The sequence below is a fragment of the Paramormyrops kingsleyae genome, chromosome 14 (genome assembly GCF_048594095.1).
Source record: "Paramormyrops kingsleyae isolate MSU_618 chromosome 14, PKINGS_0.4, whole genome shotgun sequence".
Lineage (NCBI taxonomy): Eukaryota > Metazoa > Chordata > Actinopteri > Osteoglossiformes > Mormyridae > Paramormyrops > Paramormyrops kingsleyae.
Window position 1 is genome coordinate 8,713,014 of NC_132810.1, and position 19,113 is coordinate 8,732,126.

Genomic DNA, 19,113 nt, shown 5'->3' on the forward strand with positions numbered 1-19,113 from the left:
GTTTCTGGTTGTTGTCATTAGTCCTCTGTATTTCGTCCGCGTTTCAGTTTGTTTCCCCAGTCCGGTCATTGTATTGTCCGTCTGCGTTTTGCCTGCCTTACCTGTAATTAAACCCTGTATTCCCCGATACCGTGACGTCTGCGCCTTTGTCTCCGTTCCGTCCCCACTGGGCACGACAATATTATTATAATTAAATGTATTAATGGTTTATTATTGATATTAAAATAATTAATAAGAAATCTTTATTTTTAAATGTATTTTATTATATAATTACTGTCACTGTCTATCATTGTCTAAATGTATTTTTACTGTCTAAATATATGTATTCAGGTAGTGTAAACATGCACGATGCTATCATAGGGAATGTGAGGCTGAGACTGAAGCTTTACCCTTTGTTTCCGCTGAGAGACGTGCCGCGTGACTCATTTCCCCGCGTGTACAAGTTATCTTAGGTTGGTGCTCACGGTTTGACTTCTGAGATTCAGATCGAGCTCTAAGTAATTTTTTTTCGAACTGGTTGGCTCGACTTTTAAAAAAATTGAGTTCTAATGAGTTCGAGAACTGAGGTTTACTGCAACGTTGAGCAGCATACTACACATAACAGCACAGCACAGCAACATTCAGGGGGAAACCTTAGAGCTCCCAAGGACTTGTGTAGGCACCAGAATCACATCTTCCACATGCCCAAAGCACCCAGTACAGCAGTGTGTGTCTTTCGTGTGTGATGTCATACGTCTCCTCAGCTATGGTTTGGGAATTCAGCACTGGAATCAGCAGGTATTTGCTAAGAGGACACCTGCTGTCTCCCAATAACCAGCCACCAGCAAACACACCATCCTTTCCCATCTGCTACACTCCAAAGCTGGAGCAGATATAAGCATCATGTGTATTCACAGGACACTTGGCGACAATGCCTGTAAAATGACCTTGATGGTTGCAGATTACGTGGACATTTTGGCCTAGTGCCAAAAACCCTTTTCAACAGGTGCAGGTGTGATTCGAGGGGCTGCAAATATGAATAGGGTTGAGGGTTTCATCCACTGTACCTACAATGTCAGGTATGTCTGCAATGGAAAGAAAACCACTTCCAGTATCATGCAAGGCATCCCCTCCTGCTGGACACTGTATGTAGTTGTGTGCATGGTGCAACAGAAACATGACCGATGCATGTACAGATGCAGGACACAGCAGCCTTGCTAAGGCCCATGTGCATCTGTAGGTCTACAGGAATCCACTGGTGGCGTAGAAGCAGAGAGCTGGCAGAAGCTGCACAATGCACTAAGGGCAAAATTCCAGTGTGTTCCCCTTTTCAACTTATCCTGCACCAGGGTAAGGGCTCATTATTTCACCAGCCCTGTATTTATCTATGAATCGTTCATTAATGAGATGGTCCATGGGTTTCATGGCCACCTGTAAAAGCTACTTGGCTGTCTCCAAAGGTGTCTTCTGTTCTCTGCCGTTGCTGGTGGTGAGGGGTGATTCACCTTCCCAATTGAAAAGATGTGACTGAACACATGGCACATTTGATTGGTTAGCTCATTATGTAGCTTACCAGGGTTGTTCAAAATTTATGAATTGGATTTTGAATTGACTTGGCCACACCTTGTAAAATGTTGAATTGGAATGACAGTAATAATACTTTAACTCATTTGAATTCAATGCAATCATCAAATACATGAATGTCATTTAATGTAGCAAAACATAAATAATTACGTTAACAGATTTACTTTCAAGATGGTAGATGTATATATTGACTAGTGAGAAAACTTTATATTTGTCTGTACTGCAAGATAAAAATTGTGTAATTGTTTTAGGCTTTTCTACCAATATGCATTTGGTTTAAATCAGCCCTCTGAGTGCTTTTCCATGTGCATATATTTATTGTTTTTGCATTTTTAACTGTTTATGTGTCTTACCATTTGTGAGGAGTCTGCAGTAGCTTTTCCTGAGTGAGTTGTCAGATGAATAGGACTGTGATCGGGTTACTTGTATGGCTGTATGAAGTGCTCTTTCACCATGGTACACAAAATTGCAGTTAAATTATTTCTTGTATAGGAGACACTTCAAATGTGGCATTCATTACGAATAACAGTGACATGCACAGACTTTTCAGGCAGGTGCTCAAACAGGGGGGCCTGGCCAATGGGTACTTTTTGATGCCATAAATATTCCTGATCGCGTGGTGGGGCATGGGTGGGATTCAGTATATGCAGTTTATGTTATCACGCTGGGTAATTCATATTGAAATATTATTTACACTATGTATATGAATTTATGTGAAATCAATTCCTTTTTAATTCTACTTCCTTATATTCAAAGTCGAATTGCGATTCTGCACCGTGTTTTCAATTAATTTGTAAATTGAATTTGATTTTCAAGGTCAATCTCAAGTCAGTTTTGAATGGTGCACAACCCTGTTATGTACTCAACTGGCATACAGGTGTTACAACAATCAGCCCCATTTGTGCTAATTTATACTTAACATTTTAGCTATTATATTGCAATATTGACCTCTTACGACATCATCAGCATTATTACGGTGTCCAAAAAAAGAGCATCAATGTCTTTTTGTTGTCTATTTTGGCCGATCTCTGTGTGTCTGTGACAGGACAGCAGGCAAAAGTTCAAATAAAGAACGGCGTAGAAAATAACGACTGGGTCAGAGAACTCGTAAATCTACAAACGAGATAACGAACTTCTTTCGTTACGAAGGGTTTTGGGAAACGCTTGCTAATTAACGATCAATCTTAAGTACTAGATAACAAACTACTCAGGGTTATGAAGCTTTCGGGAAAGCCACCCCGAACTGGGCCCTCTGTAAACAGCCGCACAACTGGCCTTATAAGTGAAAACAGAACCCTGAATGAAAGCAAAAAAAAGAGATTCAAAGGCAACTCAAATCAGAATATCCTAGTAATGTGACGATGAAAACGGAAAACTGGATTTTCACACCACATCTCCTAACAAAAAATTATACTCTGCTGTACTGACCTACCAGCGACCAGAGTTTGTTGCTTCCAAGAAGATAAAACTTAGAGGCTAGAGTAATCCCTCATCAAAATCCAACCAGTTAGTCTGGTAGAATTCTGCCCCTGGGTATGTAGAGTGGTCTGTATGTTACAGAAAACACACACACAAAAAATCATGTCCCTTCAGAACTGAGGAAAGGGGTAATGAGGGGAAAGGAAACACCATGAGATCCCCAATTAATGACAGCTGGCTGGATTTTGATTAGTGATACCAGGTGATGTGCTCATAGCCCATGATGTTAAACCAGAAAGTATGAGAAGCATTTTTCTCATTTCCTCCAATGTGCGCAAACTCAAAGCAGGCAGCAACCGATGCGTTTATCGTATTTTAAAGGGTGTCACACATATGAAAACGTTTCGATACAGAAGTGCAGCACTTCAAAGGGTGACCCTTAATCCTTTGGGTGGATCCTGGCTCCGTGTTCGGGGGCCATAAAAATCCATAACAGTCCATTTCAGCTCTCAGATAACGACTACCGATGGACTGGACTCGCTCCAGATGGGACCCATGGCCTTAAGAGGCCAGGGACATTCGCAAAACAGATTTGGTCGAGGAGGAGCAAACGTACAAAGAGATGGGGATTCAGGGGGTATATCAGCGGCGAGCTCCATGTATCGATAGGTCAGTAAACTCTGGCTTGCTCCGTGCTCTGGTGGAAGCTAATTCTGATGAGATAAGTGGACGATTCCCAGGGTGGGTCCCTGGTCGTCAGCACTTCTGTTACTGTTTAATCGGTGATATTCCAATAAACAGTCTGCTGACTGTTGCGTAACCAGCTTCTGCTGCTGATACATAAAAAGCACAGCAGAAGTTTGTCAGACCTGGTGGAGCTCCTCTTTTAAAATCCTGGCAGGAACTGAACGGGAAAATGTCTGACACAGCCTTCTGTCCCGCATGGGTTTACCGGACAGTAAATCACCTCTCCTTGGCAGAGGCTTCAGTATTGGCTGGAACAGGCCCGAGTTACGTATTTCATCATGGTCCTGGTGCCCTAGAGCTGGGTTTGGGCGGAGTTGTTCTCAGCGCAGCACGCGAACTTACTGTCACAGACATATGGCTTGTCCTGGTCGTCCGTAAGAGCCGCCTCAGTTTTCCTGCGCCCTGTGCCCCGACCCTGTAGGTAGAGTGAGCATGTCATCAACCACTTCTGCCAGCAGGGGGCGATGTTGCACACCTCAGCCCAAGATGCATTTGGTAACGACATTGGTTATTTTTGCATAACACGGTTCCTTTGATATGACATCACAAATGCCAAGAAAAATGCAAATATATGGTCTGAATTGGACCCTGACAGACCTGCCATTTGATATATGTTGAGGTTGCTATAGTTACCATTGTCTTCTGTGACCCGTCTCGAGGTGGGTAATTTAGCCCTGTCCATCCTGCTGTGGGGCTCACCCCAGATCATAACACTCTCGATCCTGAATTCATCACTCAGTCTAGCCTGAGACAGGGCTGTCTGTCTCCTGGGGGGGGGCCCTGCATCCTCAGATAGGTGGGGGCATTTAAGTGCTTCTTCTTGGTTCCGTGGGAGCCTCACCCGGCCTTTGCTCCTCTGCTTTCTTTTCGGGGTGTCCACCTCAAAGTCCTCGTCGTCATGGTAACCGTCCCCATTCTCTTCCGCCTCCAGAACCCTCTGTGATGGGCAGGCAGGTGGAAAGCAGAGCTTTTCAATACCAAACCCCCAAAACCCTGCATGTGCACTGCCCCCCCCCAAAAAAAATGCACATATAATTTAAAGTAAGAATAAACAAATTCTTATTTTCCAAAGCAAATGCATCCAAAACATTCCAGAAAGCTTCCTGCCCAGAGCCTAAGTGGACAGCAGCTATGATCCAGCCCACAGCCCCTCCCACCTGGATCTCCAGCAGGCTTTCCTCCTCCTTGGTGCTGCTGGGGCCGCGCTTCTCCAGGGCCTCCCCACGTAGCAGCGCTTCTAGGGCGGTGCTCTCCGAGGCCAGGGGCTCCTTCTTGGCCGCCAGCTCCCCCTCTGTGGGCACACATGCTGAGAGTCCGTCACACACTCACAGCCTGGGAGGGGGGGGGGGGCTCATGACTCAGCCTCTCAACAGAAGCTGCCATCTATTCATAATTAATTACACAATCATGCCCATTAGTACAGCTGGAGATGTCACTGGAGCTACTTAGGTGAAGTACCTCGCTCGTGCTTCCGACAGTATTGCCCCTCGTGGGACCTGAACCAACAGCTTTACGTCTCAGATCCTTCCATAAGCACTGAGCTACCTGCTGCAGTTACACGCTCGCATGCGCACACCTGTACGTTTAGCGCACGGCGACTCCTACACGTCTCCGAGTTTACACTGAAAATTCCCTCCCAACTTCCCAACACGGATGTCCGCGAGAATAGAACATGAAACACGGAAGGTACCGGAGATAAAAGGATGAGCGGTATCAGTACACCCCCCCCTCCCCCAACAAGAGGCAGAGGTCAGACAAAGCGAGACCCCCCCCCCGACAGTTGGTCTGTGTTCCTCCCCTTGATGCCAAATCAAAAGGCGAACCCGCTTTGATGAGGCAGTTGGGACTGTATTCGGATCCCGCCACACGGCAGCTTCGCCGCCGGTAACCGTTTGGCCGCAGTCCTTAGGGAGCCGGGATTTAACAGGAGGCACCTCTCTGGCAGCCATTTCCCCACCGCCTGTCATGGGCGGAGGCGCGGCTGCGGAGGGAAGCGTCACTGCTCTCCACCCCCGGGGGCCGCCAACGCAATAACCCGGGTTTACTGACCATTCATCCGTGACTCCTACCCCCACTGCCCCCCCAATCCGCATCCATTGTGTCTGTGCAGGTTGACTTTCAGCTGTCAGTGGTGAGACAACTTCCCACACTCCCCCCCCGCCCCCCCCCACCCCACCCCGGGAGAGCAGTGCTGAAAATAGAGCCGGGCTGCCCAGCCCTGGTGCTCGATTCGGCATGCAGCCGGAGTCCCTGCCTCAGTTGCCCCCGCCTCGGCGCTCCCAAGGCCCCGCTGACAAGGACGAGGCAGGAGCCCGGGGGCCAGGAGCTGCTCCAGCTCAGAAAAAAGATAAAAAATAAAACGCTTCTTCAACACCCCAGACCCTGCGGACATCTCTGTCGGCAGCGGGCGACGGGCGACGGACTCCTCAAAGCAGCTGCCATAGCAGTCATGTCGGCCGTGGTGAAGGATACAGCTTGAAAACCGGGTGCTATATTCATTTTGTTAGTATGCAACAACATCTCAACCGAATTGCTTGTACAGACGCTTTCAAGCACGCTACATTAGTCTGTCAACGCTAACAACATCAGGCACTACAGGTACTCATAGAAAATATTACACAAAATATTAAACATTACTCTGCATTGTGGGGCTGTTAAAAGTCCTGCTCAGGTTCTTGCTGCTATCTGCTAATCTCATAAATCCCCAAAGCAGTAATGCAGGGTCCAGCATGTCCCCTCTTTATGGGTTGGGCTCAAAACTCATAACGATACAGACTATGTGTTACCACACCACCCATACCTAGGGCCTGGTTACACTTACAGATGCAGAATCCCAGCCAGAATACTGCTGTTGGACCACTGATGAAAGAGGTCTAACTAATACTAAACGTGGTACGCCTTAAGGCGCATTAATGATTATCAGGCATCACTGTCAGAAGAACAGGAGAGAGAATAAGATTTTTAATAGATGCATTTTTGTCAGGAATAATTTATTTCACATAAAAGACAAAGGAAAACCAGAATTTCAGCTTTTATTCTAAAACCCAAGCTTCAGTTGAAATCTTCAGCTAATTACTTTAGCTAATAACTATGCAATATCTGCCTAATTTGTCCTGCAGCAAAACGATGGTCATCCTGTACGGCACGCCCTGTTTAATTAACCAGCTGCAGCTTCCGTAATATAAACCGGAGAATCAGCTGCAGTAAGTCAGCTGTTGTTCTGTTTGGTTTGCCTGTTATACCTGTTTATTGTGCTACAAACGGCTCTGAGAGTTAGCTAGCTGCAAACGTTACTTTGTGCAGCCGTTAACATTATGGCCTGCTCTGCTAACGTTCTTGGGGAAACACGAGCCCAGAATGGCAAAAAAAAAATAAACAAATCTGCGGCTGTCTAACCTTAGCTAATCTCCAGCGTGTTGCAAACAAGACATTCATTCACATCAACAGCAATGGTGAACAGCACAGCATGGACCCGCATTCAGCGTTCGCTGCGTTTATCAGATGTGTTCGGTCTGACCGCCGCTTCGTGCTGTGAATCCTAACGGACGTCTCTGCAGATTTACAGGAGCCAAGTTCCAAAGGCACTGCACTCCTCTGAAAATGAGGTAAATGTGCGTGCCCGCGTTACAGAACAATGCCTGACAAGGAGTCAAAGCAGACGGCTCGACGCGGCTGACTGTGACTCCCCTGCTTTCATGACTGATAAATATCTCAGAGTTTTTGAGATGGCTTATGAAGGTGGGCCAGCTCGTTCTGACCGCAGGAACCGGGGGGAGTGAGGGTTCAGTGAATATTCAGGAGAAACCGGCTATGGGATGTCAGGGGCATCTGGATGACCTCCTGCTAGATGAGCATGGGTGCACCACTAACGAGACAGGGAGGGGTTTGGTGGAGGCATCTGGGGGAGGTGATGTGCAGGGATGTACAGGGATGTGCACAGGGAGTTGCACCGGGATGTGTTTCGGTTGGGGGGGGGGGGGCGACAAACAAAGAATACTGGGCAAATAGGCAATTAAAGGATGAAAGAGAGAGAGAGAGAAAGGAGAAAATGGAATGTAAACAGGAAGAGGAGGTGAAAAACAAATGCATCTGAATGAGAGGAAAGAGCAATATTTATTGAGACAGGATAGGGGGAGGGAATTTTGGGAGAGAGTAGGAGAGGTGTGTTCTCACCGAGCCGCAGATCGCAGAGTCGCAGTTGTGGGTCCACAGGCGTGTGCAGCCTCCTCTTCTTCCTCCAGCAGCGGGCGGGGTACGTGTACATCTGTCCCGCGGCCAGACCTGAACCCACACACACACACACACACACACACACACACACACAGCCCGGGTGAGAATATCACCCCTCACCCACACTGACCAGGCCGTCGCCTTTCCTTCACAAACGTGCGGTGTCTTTTTCTCCGGCACCGTCCTTTCAGGAGAAGCAGATGGCAACCGCAATGATAAATCCGGAACCGGTCCGTCTGAACGGAAGCCCGACGACCACAGAGTACAGGGTGGGGCCAGGACTCCGCCCAGCAGGACGCTGCTTCTATTTACGGGCGTCTCTGGCTGGCTGACGAGCCCCCGCAGCACCATAGAAGGTTCTACGTCCCCATTTGTCTCAAACTAAATCTAAGTTAGCGCACAAGCTACTCTATGAATGTCAAAGGTTGGACAGAGGAGGTTCTGGGAAGGAGATGGGGGCCGGAATGGAAGGTGGCAGGTCAACCTGGTGCAGTTCCACCATTTAAGGGTGCAGTTCACCCACCTGGCCCGCGGTGGCGCTGCTCCATCCAGATGTAGCAATTGTTCTGGGCGACACCCGTCTGCGAGTCGAGGAAAGGCAGCCGGACGCTGCGCTCGGCACACAGCCGGGAGTTGTAGCTGCGGCAGTGCTCAATGGCCTCCTTGTAGAACTGGTCGCCCAGCCTGCAGGGGGGGGTACAGAATGCAGCCGGTCATCAGGGACAGGCCCCCCCACCGGTACAGAAAGAAGGGGTGCCACCTACCATGGAGGCTTGGGGCACAAATTCGAAATAACACAGCACAGAACAGATTTCACACCCCACCCCCCCCCCCGGAAGGTTCTGGAACCGGGCACTCGTCTTAGCTGCGGCGAAACATATTGCAGCGCCGATCGCGCGCGATTCCCCGCGGCGTGGGCGGAATTCGCCGGCATGCCGGGGACTCTGGCTCGGCTGTCCTCCTCGCCCGTGGAGACAGATGGACGGGCCTCGTGAAGCGTGAAGCTCACCTATGCCTCCCTCCCCGCTCCGATACCTCCTCCCCCGCCTCGCCTCGCCCCACCGAGACGGGACGGCGGCGTAACGGGCTCGCACGCTCCGCTGATTCTCCTGGAGACGCATCGGCCAACCGGCAGCTGCTGTTCTGGGCAGGACCCGTTCAGACGGCCGACACGAGGCATGGAAGTCCGTTCTCCATGGCTCGGTGCCCTTCATGGAGCTCCGCTCCTTCTTTTGGATTGGCTGCTTTTGTGACAGCCCCCCCCCCCCCACCACCACCCCCGAAACGCATGCAGTGACACCTTGGAGGACAGGGAGCGGCATGACCAGACGCAATCTGGCCGGCAAGGAACGCGGCAGCCGGATTCGCCAGAAAAGCACGGTGGAGTGCTAGCAGCCGCTCCAGTTTGTTTAATTTACGGCTTTTAATTACTTAAGCCTCTCCGACTGCCCGGGCACCACGGTCATGATAAGGGTGCTGGGAGAGCGGATCTGAGAGGGCCTGGGGGGGGGCGGGCAGGTTTGGGCCCATGCCAGCATGCGGTACAGTCGCAGTCTGTGGGGGACGGTGACAGGCTCCCCTTCACCCACAGACTCAGGTCAAATCCGGCAGGAAGTCCAGGACAACATGGAAGCGTGACTCTCACCCTCAGCACTGATGCAGTTTTCAGGTAAGGGTGAGTTGGACTTAAATTTGGGGGGTATGGAGAGCTGCTTTAATCAGTTCACCAACCAGACACTAATTTTCAAAACCTTTTTTTCCCCTAATATGTTTTTGCAAAAGAACATCATATTGGGGCATCGCTTTAAAGGTACAACAGCAGGACCCCACCTAAGGCGCCAACCCAGGACTCTCCAGTCCCACTGTCCTGGAAGTCTGATGGGTTTCCTCAGTCCAGCAGGAAGCCTGCCACCCTAACACTGAGGCACGGAGATCAGCAGAGAATTCAGGGGGGGGGCTTTGAGAGCGTCGGCGCCCATTTGCCACCGGAGGGAGCGCTCTCAAACAAAGAAAAGGAGCAGGATACGGGAAGGGGGGGGTAGTATGTCATCAATCAGCCACGGTGGAGAGGCACAATGTGGAGGGAGGGAGAACGAGGGATAAAAAACAAAAAAGACTCAAAGGATGGGTGGCATTGCTCCCCCATCAGCATGCGATGCCGCCCACGTTAGATTCAGGGTGAAATGCGAGCTGAGGATGCGCAGGGGGACTGGCGCAGGGGTGGTACGCCTCGCATGGCGACGAACCCGCTGGGCCCGCCCTCCGCGGAGGATAACTGACAAAGTTGGTGGCAACCAGAGATGGAGGAGGACAAGTGCGCAGGACAATGGCTGCCTCTGGCTGGACTGCAGCCCCGTATGCGGGCGGGCGGGCGTGCGGGCACGGCTGCTGGGGGCCCAGCAACATGGCACACCCAGAGGAACAGACAGCCATTTTGATAAGGGTCCCTACCCAGGTGTCCGCAAATAGTTCAATGTAAATGTGAAATAGTAATTCTTTGGGGGTGGGGGGCTTGCACTGCAGTCCCCACCAGCCCGGACGGCCAGATAAGTGGCCACTGGGTCGGGGGGGGTGAAGAGATTCTCTCCCCTCAATGAGATCTCTGCTTGCTTGTCCAGCCAATGTACAGAAATGTCTGGTATGTGGCCCCTGACAAAGTGGAGGGGGGGGGGGGGGGGGGCACAAAGAGCCCCAGTGTTTGAGGGAGACAGAGAGTCAGTGTGAGAATAGCAAGCAAACACGGGCCCAGGTACGTCAGACACAACACGGGGGCAGGGGGGGGTCTCCACAGCTGGAGCGTATGTGGAGACAGTTGTGGGATGATCGTTGGCATAGAAACAGAATGAGGGGGTCGGGGAGAACTTCCTCCGCCTCTTAACACTTTCACCGGGGGTCACAACCCCCCCTCCCCTACCATTGAAATTAAGTGTACTTCCATAAACTGCCATTTTACAGCCAGGTTGACGCTTGTGTTTGGAGGAAGGGAAAAACTACAACAGGAAACCCCGCCTGTTTCAGGCAGCCCCGTCTTCTACCCTGAATCTGATTGGTTGGCGAGTACTGAGATCCGAGGGGGACCCGGACGACATGTGGGTATGTCATCAGCAAGGCTGGGCCGCTACGTGCAAAGTAACAGTAACCTCCAGAGAAAGGAGAAGGTGCCGGGGGGGGGGGGGGAGGGCAGTGATGGGACTATAACGATATGGGAAGTTCAGATTCATCTGTGCGCTCATGCTTGATTCATCGGCAAAATTAACCCCTGAAAAATCACATTAAAGTTTCAATGTAGGTCACCATCATGAAGGACCTTTCCTGACCTAACGTACGTACCGTGTTTGCAGAATGCTGAGGCGGCCAGTGATGCATCAGCGAGTCACCCGTGCTGAGCCAGCAGAGGGGCCTCGGCCTCCATCGGCCCTCGGCCTCCCCCCCGCCCTCCATCGGCCCTCGGCCTCCCCCCCCCCGCCTCCATCGGCCCTCGGCCTCCCCCCCCCGCCTCCATCGGCCCTCGGCCTCCCCCCCCCGCCTCCTCCCCCACTCTCTCCTCTGCTCGCTCAGCTCCAAACTTGCCGCTCAGTCGCATACCTCCTTCTCTATCCCTCCGCCCCCCCATCCCATTCGATCTCCTTTGCTTGCCGTCTCTCTCATTTGAGGCAGCAGTGCTAAAACGCGCAGAAGCCCCAAGCAGAAGGGAGGGGGGGGGGGGGTGGGATCATTAGGTGTTCTGACAGAACCTCTCTACCTCTCTTAGCAAACCACTCCCAGCCCCCTGACAAAGGCACGCTCTTGTGTCTACGGCCCGGCTCTACTTGGGGGAGGGGGCTCTCTCATCAGTAAACCCGTCTCCCAGGTAATGCATCACTGACCAAAAAGAGAAAACAGCTGTAGCTCAACCTGTTCGATGGTTTTTGAAACTTTTTTCTTTTTTTTTCTTTAAAGAGAGTCGCATCACACCGTGGTCCAGCTGTCAAGAGCAACTTAAACCTAACCATCCCCCCCGGCAAAGTCTTGTGGTGGAGGGGGGGTACATAGACTTGGCCTCGGAGTATTTATACACATCAAGAAAAAAAATGTGTTGAGTTACCTGGAGTGTGGAACCTGGAACTTCTATATTTTGTATGTATGTATGTATATATTATGTATGTATGCATGACATTATTAAATATTATATTTAATATAACATAATATTACATTATATTATACACACACACACACACACACACACACACACAGCTCATACTATATATATCTAATTTTTGAGGCGGGGTTTTCTGGGGGGCATTTGGGTTGGTCTTTCACCTCAGCGAACAGCAAACTGCGTGTGGGGGGGCAAAGGCGGTAATCCATCACAGTGGGGCGCCTTTAGTGGTGCTGGCAGGAGCAGAATAAAGAGGGGGCTGCACCCGGCGCCGAACCCCCCTCTCAGTGCATTCGGGGCTCCCACCTAACCGTGCAAACTCATTACACGCTCGTTAATCCAAATGACAATTAATTATTCAGGGCCGTCACGCCAAGCGAGGGCACGAGGAGCGCGGGGGCGATGCCACGCGTGGCTCTGCTCGGCAGACGCCGGCCTCATTGACAAGGGGGGGGGATGTGGGTACGAGTGGGGCGGCTGTGGGTTTAGTAACCCGACACCGCTTGGTTATCTTCCCGCGGTCTTTATCTGAACCCACTAAGCCTCTTCCGCAGAGGGCTGATTCAGTTGAGCTCCAAAGGCACATTTTACAATATAAAAATGAAAGGGGGGGGGGGGGTGAGGGAAGGGCAAACAGATGTTGAAACTCAAAAGAACAATTTGGGCACTAATTAGCACCGTCCTTAGTGTCACATCGATCAAGGCAGACGCTCCCTGTTCATTTGTCCACCTGGTCCGCTAAAAATGGAGCCATCCAATGGCATCCAAAAAGCTCAGCCCGAGCTTAACGAGGGCAAACAGTTTACCTTGAACCCTGAACCGTTTCCATACACTGCATGCTTAACAGCGCCCCCTGGTGGGCAAACAATGTACTGGCTCAAATCCTTTTGGCTGTGGTCCTGTAAGCATGCCTACAAGCTAGAGCTAACCATGAGCTTGCCCAACTCGGGCAAACGTGCACGATATGAGCTAAGGCATGTTGTGCTGGGGGTAGCGTCGCACCCGTTCTGGATGTGGCTACCCTTTCACCTTCCAGCTGGGCGATCAAAGAGTTAGAGAGGCGACGGGTGACAGAATTACAGACATTTATAGGAGTGCCTGTAACGAAGAGAACTTGCTGCACACCCAGTGATAAAATCCGGTTTTCCATCAGCCAGGGCCAGTTCGGTGCACTTGCCTGAAAGCTCCCCACAAGCCTTGTTAAAAGTGATGCCACAAAAATAAACCAAACCTGCCCTTTAAAGAACCACACCCGCAACGTGACAGCAGGAGAAGGCACAGGTATAGCCTGAAATGCCCTCCCTCACACGGCTGCCCCCGTCCCAGTAATCTACCTCTCGAAAATGGATTCTTGTCTTCCAGTTCATTTGCTACAATTTGTATTGTGGGAGGTTCTCCAATTGATTATTTGTTCAATAGGAAATCTACAGTTGTTGATCCTTTACTAACAAATAACTGCCCCCCCCCCCCCATTGCTTATCGATTTGCACCCCCATGCCGAGTGCATCGAGCTGGATGCACATGGCTAGAGGCCTCAGCCACCTCCTGGAACCCCATCAGCTGTGGGACCTCAGAGACGCTGCGTTTTATCCAGCCTGCCGGTCCCGACGCCAGCTGACATCGGCTTCTGCTGATCCAAGAGTGCTCCCTCCCTCACACGGCCTACAGGGCAGGAAAGAAGAGAGACCCAGCCGCCAAGTTGGGGGGGGGGGGGTTGGAAAGGCCAAACCAAGGTGCCCCTGATGGGCGGAATGCTGGGAATTTTGTGGGACAGTCTAGGCAAGGGCAAATTCCCCAACCTGAACACGCGTCTCCTTCAGGCCTGAAAACCAAAAGACGGGCAGAGAGAGAGAGAGTGAGAGCGGCGGGGGGGGGGGGGACAGAGAGAGAGAGAGAGAGAGAGAGAGAGAGAGAGAGCGGGGGACAGAAAGAGGGACATTGGGAAGACGTGTCCAGCACTTGGAGGCCGGCCTCTAGGCTGGCCCATGAGCCCACAGAGATATCAGTGTGAGGTGGGGGGCAGGGAGCCAGGGACACTGGACACCTCCCGGTTCCCTTCACAGGAAGTGACACTGGCAGCCAGCAGCCAGAGGAGACCGGGAAGCAGCTAGGAGCACCGGCGGCGGCCAACGATGGGGATGCGCGGCAGAGCTCCGCAAAACAAACAGCGTGGGCGATTCAGAACCAAGTCAAGGACAAAATCCGAAACCTCCAAACCCCACCCGCCTCGGAGCGCTTTTAAGGGAAATCACCTTTACGGTGACATTTAGCACTGAGAAACGGGGGCACGTGCATCTGGCTGAACCCGACTAGGGACAGAATGGCATGGGACTCAGCATCCGCACGCACAGCCACCCCGTGTGTGCGGCACAGGAACCTCAAAGAACAGAACGGACTCGTGCTCATAAGGGGCCCTACACCCAGACCCACGAGGCCTGGGATTCAGGGCACGCCGGACAGGCCAGCACGCGTGAGCGACATCCAATTAGCGCTGGGAGGGCGGGTAATTAGGACCGGAGGAGCGCGTGAAATTAAGTCTGAAATTCAAGGCGGTGGCTAATTATAACCAATTGATATCCCTCATTAGATGCGTCTGCAGGGGGGGTGGGGGGATGGCGCTTCCTGCTCTCCTGTGTAGGAGAAAAGCAGGGGGAAAAAAAGGAGGATGATGGAAAGGCAGGAGGTGGGGGTGCCTGCAGGGTGCTGAGGCAGGAAGGACGACAAGGCAGAAGACAGTGTGTCTGTACCACCGCGGCTCACGGCTGAAGGTGCGAGGAGAGGAAGGACGTGGCCAGAACAAGCGGCAGGGCGTAGCGCTGAACCCCGGAGGGAGCAGACGGGGAGGCGCCAACTCCGTTCCTGTTCTCAACAAACTCTGCCGGAAGGAGCACGGCAGTGACCGCCATGTCCGTAAGGGTGGGGGGTGGGGGGCGGAGCCGGACGGTGCGGCTCCATCGCTGGCTCGACGGAGCGGCAGATGGAGCCCCCGTCTGAGTCCTGCTCCTCCCCTCTGTCAGAGCACCTCCTAACAGATGGGCCCAGGGATCCTGGGACTCGGCTAATTTGCATCCCTCCTCCGCTTACAGCCGTAGCGCCCACTGCCCCCCCCCCCCCGCCCACTGCCCCCCCCCCCAGCCCTACACCTCTCTCATCTCAAACAGAACACGTTGTCGGGCAAAACAATAGAGGTGGGAGTGGAAGACGAGGAAATGGCGAGGGGGCCTTGATTTTCATAAGCTTCCCTCTCCAGACTGATGTCTTTTACATGAATGAGCAGCCCTTGTCCACCTGGGAGGGGCTTTATTGAATAAAACCCACCTTCAACCGAGCAAAAATGGCCCTGTGTGAGGAAGAAAAGCCAAGTGTCTGAATGACTCAAGGGATCTCACTGGATTCAGTCCCCCTCAGCCCTTGGGTGTTTCGGGGGGGGGGGTGGTAGCTACAGCTCCCGTGAGGACCCTCAGCATGTTCGGCTGGCTCGTCCGAGGGCCCCCCGCCGTCCGGTTTGCTCACGGCGCATTCTGGGCCGCAGGTCGCAGAGGCAGGCTGACAGAAGCGCTGTGCGGTATGATCTACGGCCGCAGGAGGACTCATGGCTGGGCTGAATTAACAGCCAGCCGGACCGAAAAAAAAAAATGGGGAGGTACTCTTTCCAAAGACAGCCAACTGCACACATCGGATGGGCTTTAAATCTTCTGAAGACACAGTCCCCCACCCACCCCCACCCCAAAGAAAAGGCCATGAAGCATAACCTTGCATAGAAGCCCCTGAAATTAACAAACAGACCTCTACACTAACACAGACAACACCCCTGGATAAACACCCTAGTTCTTCACCCCCCAAACCCCCCGTGCTGCCCCCCCCCCCACAACTCCACTCCTACTGGCTCAGTATGTGACTCAGGAATTTTGTAGTGTGAAACAGAAGAACCGCCTACCCCTCCCTACGAATAAACAGCTTATCGGCATGGCAGCGGACACAGCAGAGGAATTCCTGCCACCAGAACCGGGTTTCCATAATGGCGAGAATATTGCAGTGCACACATTCCACACGTGAGGTATAGCGGACTGAAACAAAGGGCCGGAACGGGACAAGACACCCCCAGACGCCTAATCTGTCTAACAGCCATGTAATCACTGCTCTCCAAAAAACAATCACATTCCACAACCCACGGTACATTTCATGATTCACCGGGTTTTATACGGACCAATCCTTTAAAGTGCGCAATCCTGGGCCGACATGGACTAGGAAGACAAAACAGTCCCATAAATTACATCCAGAGGTCCCCTTAAATATTTTGCATTCTGGGGGTGGGGAAATTTCACTCACGATCTACGAATGCAGCGGCCCATTGCAGATTCACCAGACTGCCCTATGGCCAGTCCATCCCTGATTCTGGGAAAGATAAGTCAACAGCAGAGATCTGATGTTTTTCTTTATGCAAAACTTCAACTGATTTGCAATGTTGCATTCTAGTTGCACTCAGGCGCTGTGCGTTTATGGAATATTCCTGAAAACACAGCTATGTAAAGCAGTTCTGGGACAAGCTGGCAAGGCCAGTGGGAACGCCAGACAAAGGCATGGAATTCCTGTCCACTACTGCTCACACAAGTACACCAGGGCACTGTCACACGCCCCCTAACCACCCTCCCAATCAATTCAAAACAAGAGGCCCCATGGTCTCTCTCCTAAACCATTTCTCACACATCTTATTCCTGATATTTGCAATCATACAAGCGTAAATATATGTGGGACAGCATTCTCGATTATTTTCCTTGCTTCCCATAACAGTCTGAATTAAGACAATTTATAACCTAGTATACTATTTCCGACATGTGCTTTATCTGATTTTCCGGCAAGTCCCTAGTTAGGGTGCGTGACAATGACGATGCTGGAAAAAATGCCATTATTCCATGCTTTTGTTGCAAGTCTATCATCTGACGGGCATTATATTTAGGAAACGCGCTTAAAGCAAAAGCAATACGGCTGGACGCTCGAGACCGAGACGATCTTGTCACGAGGGGTCTCTGTCCACGTGCAGTCAGCCTTCACCGATCAACAATAAGTTTGTCTTTTGCTTCGTTCTTTGGAGTGCGGAAAGCGAAGAACCAGCAGACTGAAAAACAGACTGTGCTAAAAATACAGAAGATGAAAGGGAATAACGCTTACACGGATCGAAGTGTCAGCCTAGCTGTGGGCTCGCACCTCGCGCTGGAGCGCGGCCAACCCGCACATGCAGCTTCACAAACACGAAAATGTTCAGCAATGAACGCAGTTAAGCTGCTTCACACGACCAGTGAGCTCTAACTAGCAAGTTGCAATGAGCTGCATTTAAATTCCGCTACACTCCGCAAACTTCTATAAATGTTACGGATTCTGATATTCATAAACACTTAATTCAAAACTGAATTAAATTTCTACGACCACACGCCATTATTCGACATTCGATGTTATTAGAGGAATTACCTTAAAACCAGCCGCAAACTGAACAAATCCGACAGTGCAAAATTAACCTTGTATTATTTTCGTTGTGAGATTAATTATTTAGGATCTGCGGACCCGAATTTCAAGTTTAGGACTGCTTAAGTTACAACAGGACGCGCCGGTGAAAATGTCAAAAGGAGAGGCGGATTGCAATAAACGGAGACGAAACTTGACATGTATCCCCTTAAACGACCAGTGCCCCCCCCAGCCGAAAACAGCGGCGTCCCGTACGATGCGCTGACGTCACAATTAAAATCGATACAACAATCGGCGTTTATTCAAGCACGAGCCGCTTTATTTCTTCGCCACAGGATCTCCGAGCGGCAAGGAGACTCTCCGAATATCCCTGCATTTAGGACAGACTGACTAACCCCCTCCTACCCCTCACCGTCTCGCATGACGCGAAGTTACCTCCATTATATTATCTCAACAACTTTTGCCCTGTGTAAACGTTCATGAATTCCGATCGGCTGACGATTAAATAAAATTTAAATATCTTAAGGGGGACCTTATCTGTTAGCGCTGGGAAAATAACAATAATCGCTCTTCCTTATATGATTTAACAATATAAAATTGTGCATTTCTTCCACGGCTGCAGCTAAGTAAACCACAATAAACGATATACCGGTTTCCGAAAAGAATGCATGCATTCATAAAATCGCTGGAAGTACATGCAATCGTCCCGTAAACGGACTATGAATTATAGTTTAATTTTAGAACACGAAATGAAATCATTGTATTCCTATGAATTCAGCACCAGCCACTGTGCACTTACGACTACGAAATTTTGAAAACGGCATTAAAGGATTATTTTCTGGAGTTGTCAAGTTATTTCCTTGTTCATTTGGTGTTCCGTAAATAAACTATATTGGCATTAGCTGGCTAGCCACTAGTTTAGCTAGCTATTTTTTCAGATGCATGTGCGAGAAAATTGTGCAAGGGAAAATACTGGAAAAGGCATAACAACCATGTTTTTTTGCTATATTCGTTCCGCGGTATTTTAAATTTAACGTTACCGGCAAAATAAACAATGAAGTAAATGAACTGCAATTGCAGTAATTTTTTAAAATTACTTACGCTTTGAGTGGATTCTGAATGACAGCCGCCATTTTGCTACACTGTAACCCAATATTCAGCGTCTCGGAGTTCTGAAGAAACCGTACGAAAAAAGGCAACCAATCACGCTGAAGATGTTCGACTCATTAGCCAATGGTATCCCGATGCTGAAAAATAAGGCATGGCCTGTTTGGAAACTGTCAAAACCATTTTAAAGGGTTTCTCCTTTGTACAGTACAAGTGCTGAATGCCTACAGTTTTTAAAGAGGCAGTTTGCGACGTTACTATAACACGAGTACCTGTTATTTGCTCTGTTTGCAGCATGCAAGTGCAAGATAACTAGTCGGCCCTCTGGCTGTTAGCTGGATTTTTTTTTACCTGTGGGGGAAGGGGCTGCATGTTCATGACCCTTCTACTCGGTTTTTGGTGCGCTTTTGTCTCGCAAAATTCTTAATGCATTTTATCATGAGTAGTAT

The 19,113-nt window shown here is 50.5% G+C and overlaps 1 protein-coding gene across 7 annotated transcripts in view; it reads right to left on the reverse strand.

Moving 5' to 3' along the window:
* Positions 1–18,831, reverse strand: part of dpf3 (double PHD fingers 3) — a 39,233-nt gene extending 20,402 nt beyond the window's left edge. For 4 of the 7 annotated variants that reach the window (XR_002836971.2, XR_002836970.2, XM_023802199.2 and 1 more), the window contains exons 1-6: positions 18,659–18,828; positions 8,483–8,643; positions 7,903–8,010; positions 4,887–5,020; positions 4,571–4,666; positions 4,072–4,144 (exon numbers count right to left, since the gene is read on the reverse strand). Coding sequence is in view for 4 of the 7 variants with exons in the window: in XM_023802199.2 (XP_023657967.1) it covers positions 4,072–4,144; positions 4,571–4,666; positions 4,887–5,020; positions 7,903–8,010; positions 8,483–8,643; positions 18,659–18,690 (604 nt within the window). In the remaining 3 variants the exon portion in view is untranslated. Of the gene's footprint in view, positions 1–4,071; positions 4,145–4,570; positions 4,667–4,886; positions 5,021–7,902; positions 8,011–8,482; positions 8,644–18,658 lie in introns of all 7 variants that reach the window. The other 3 variants (XR_002836972.2, XM_023802197.2, XM_023802196.2) reach the window with 3 other exon arrangements.
* Between the last annotated feature and the right edge of the window lie 282 nt (positions 18,832–19,113).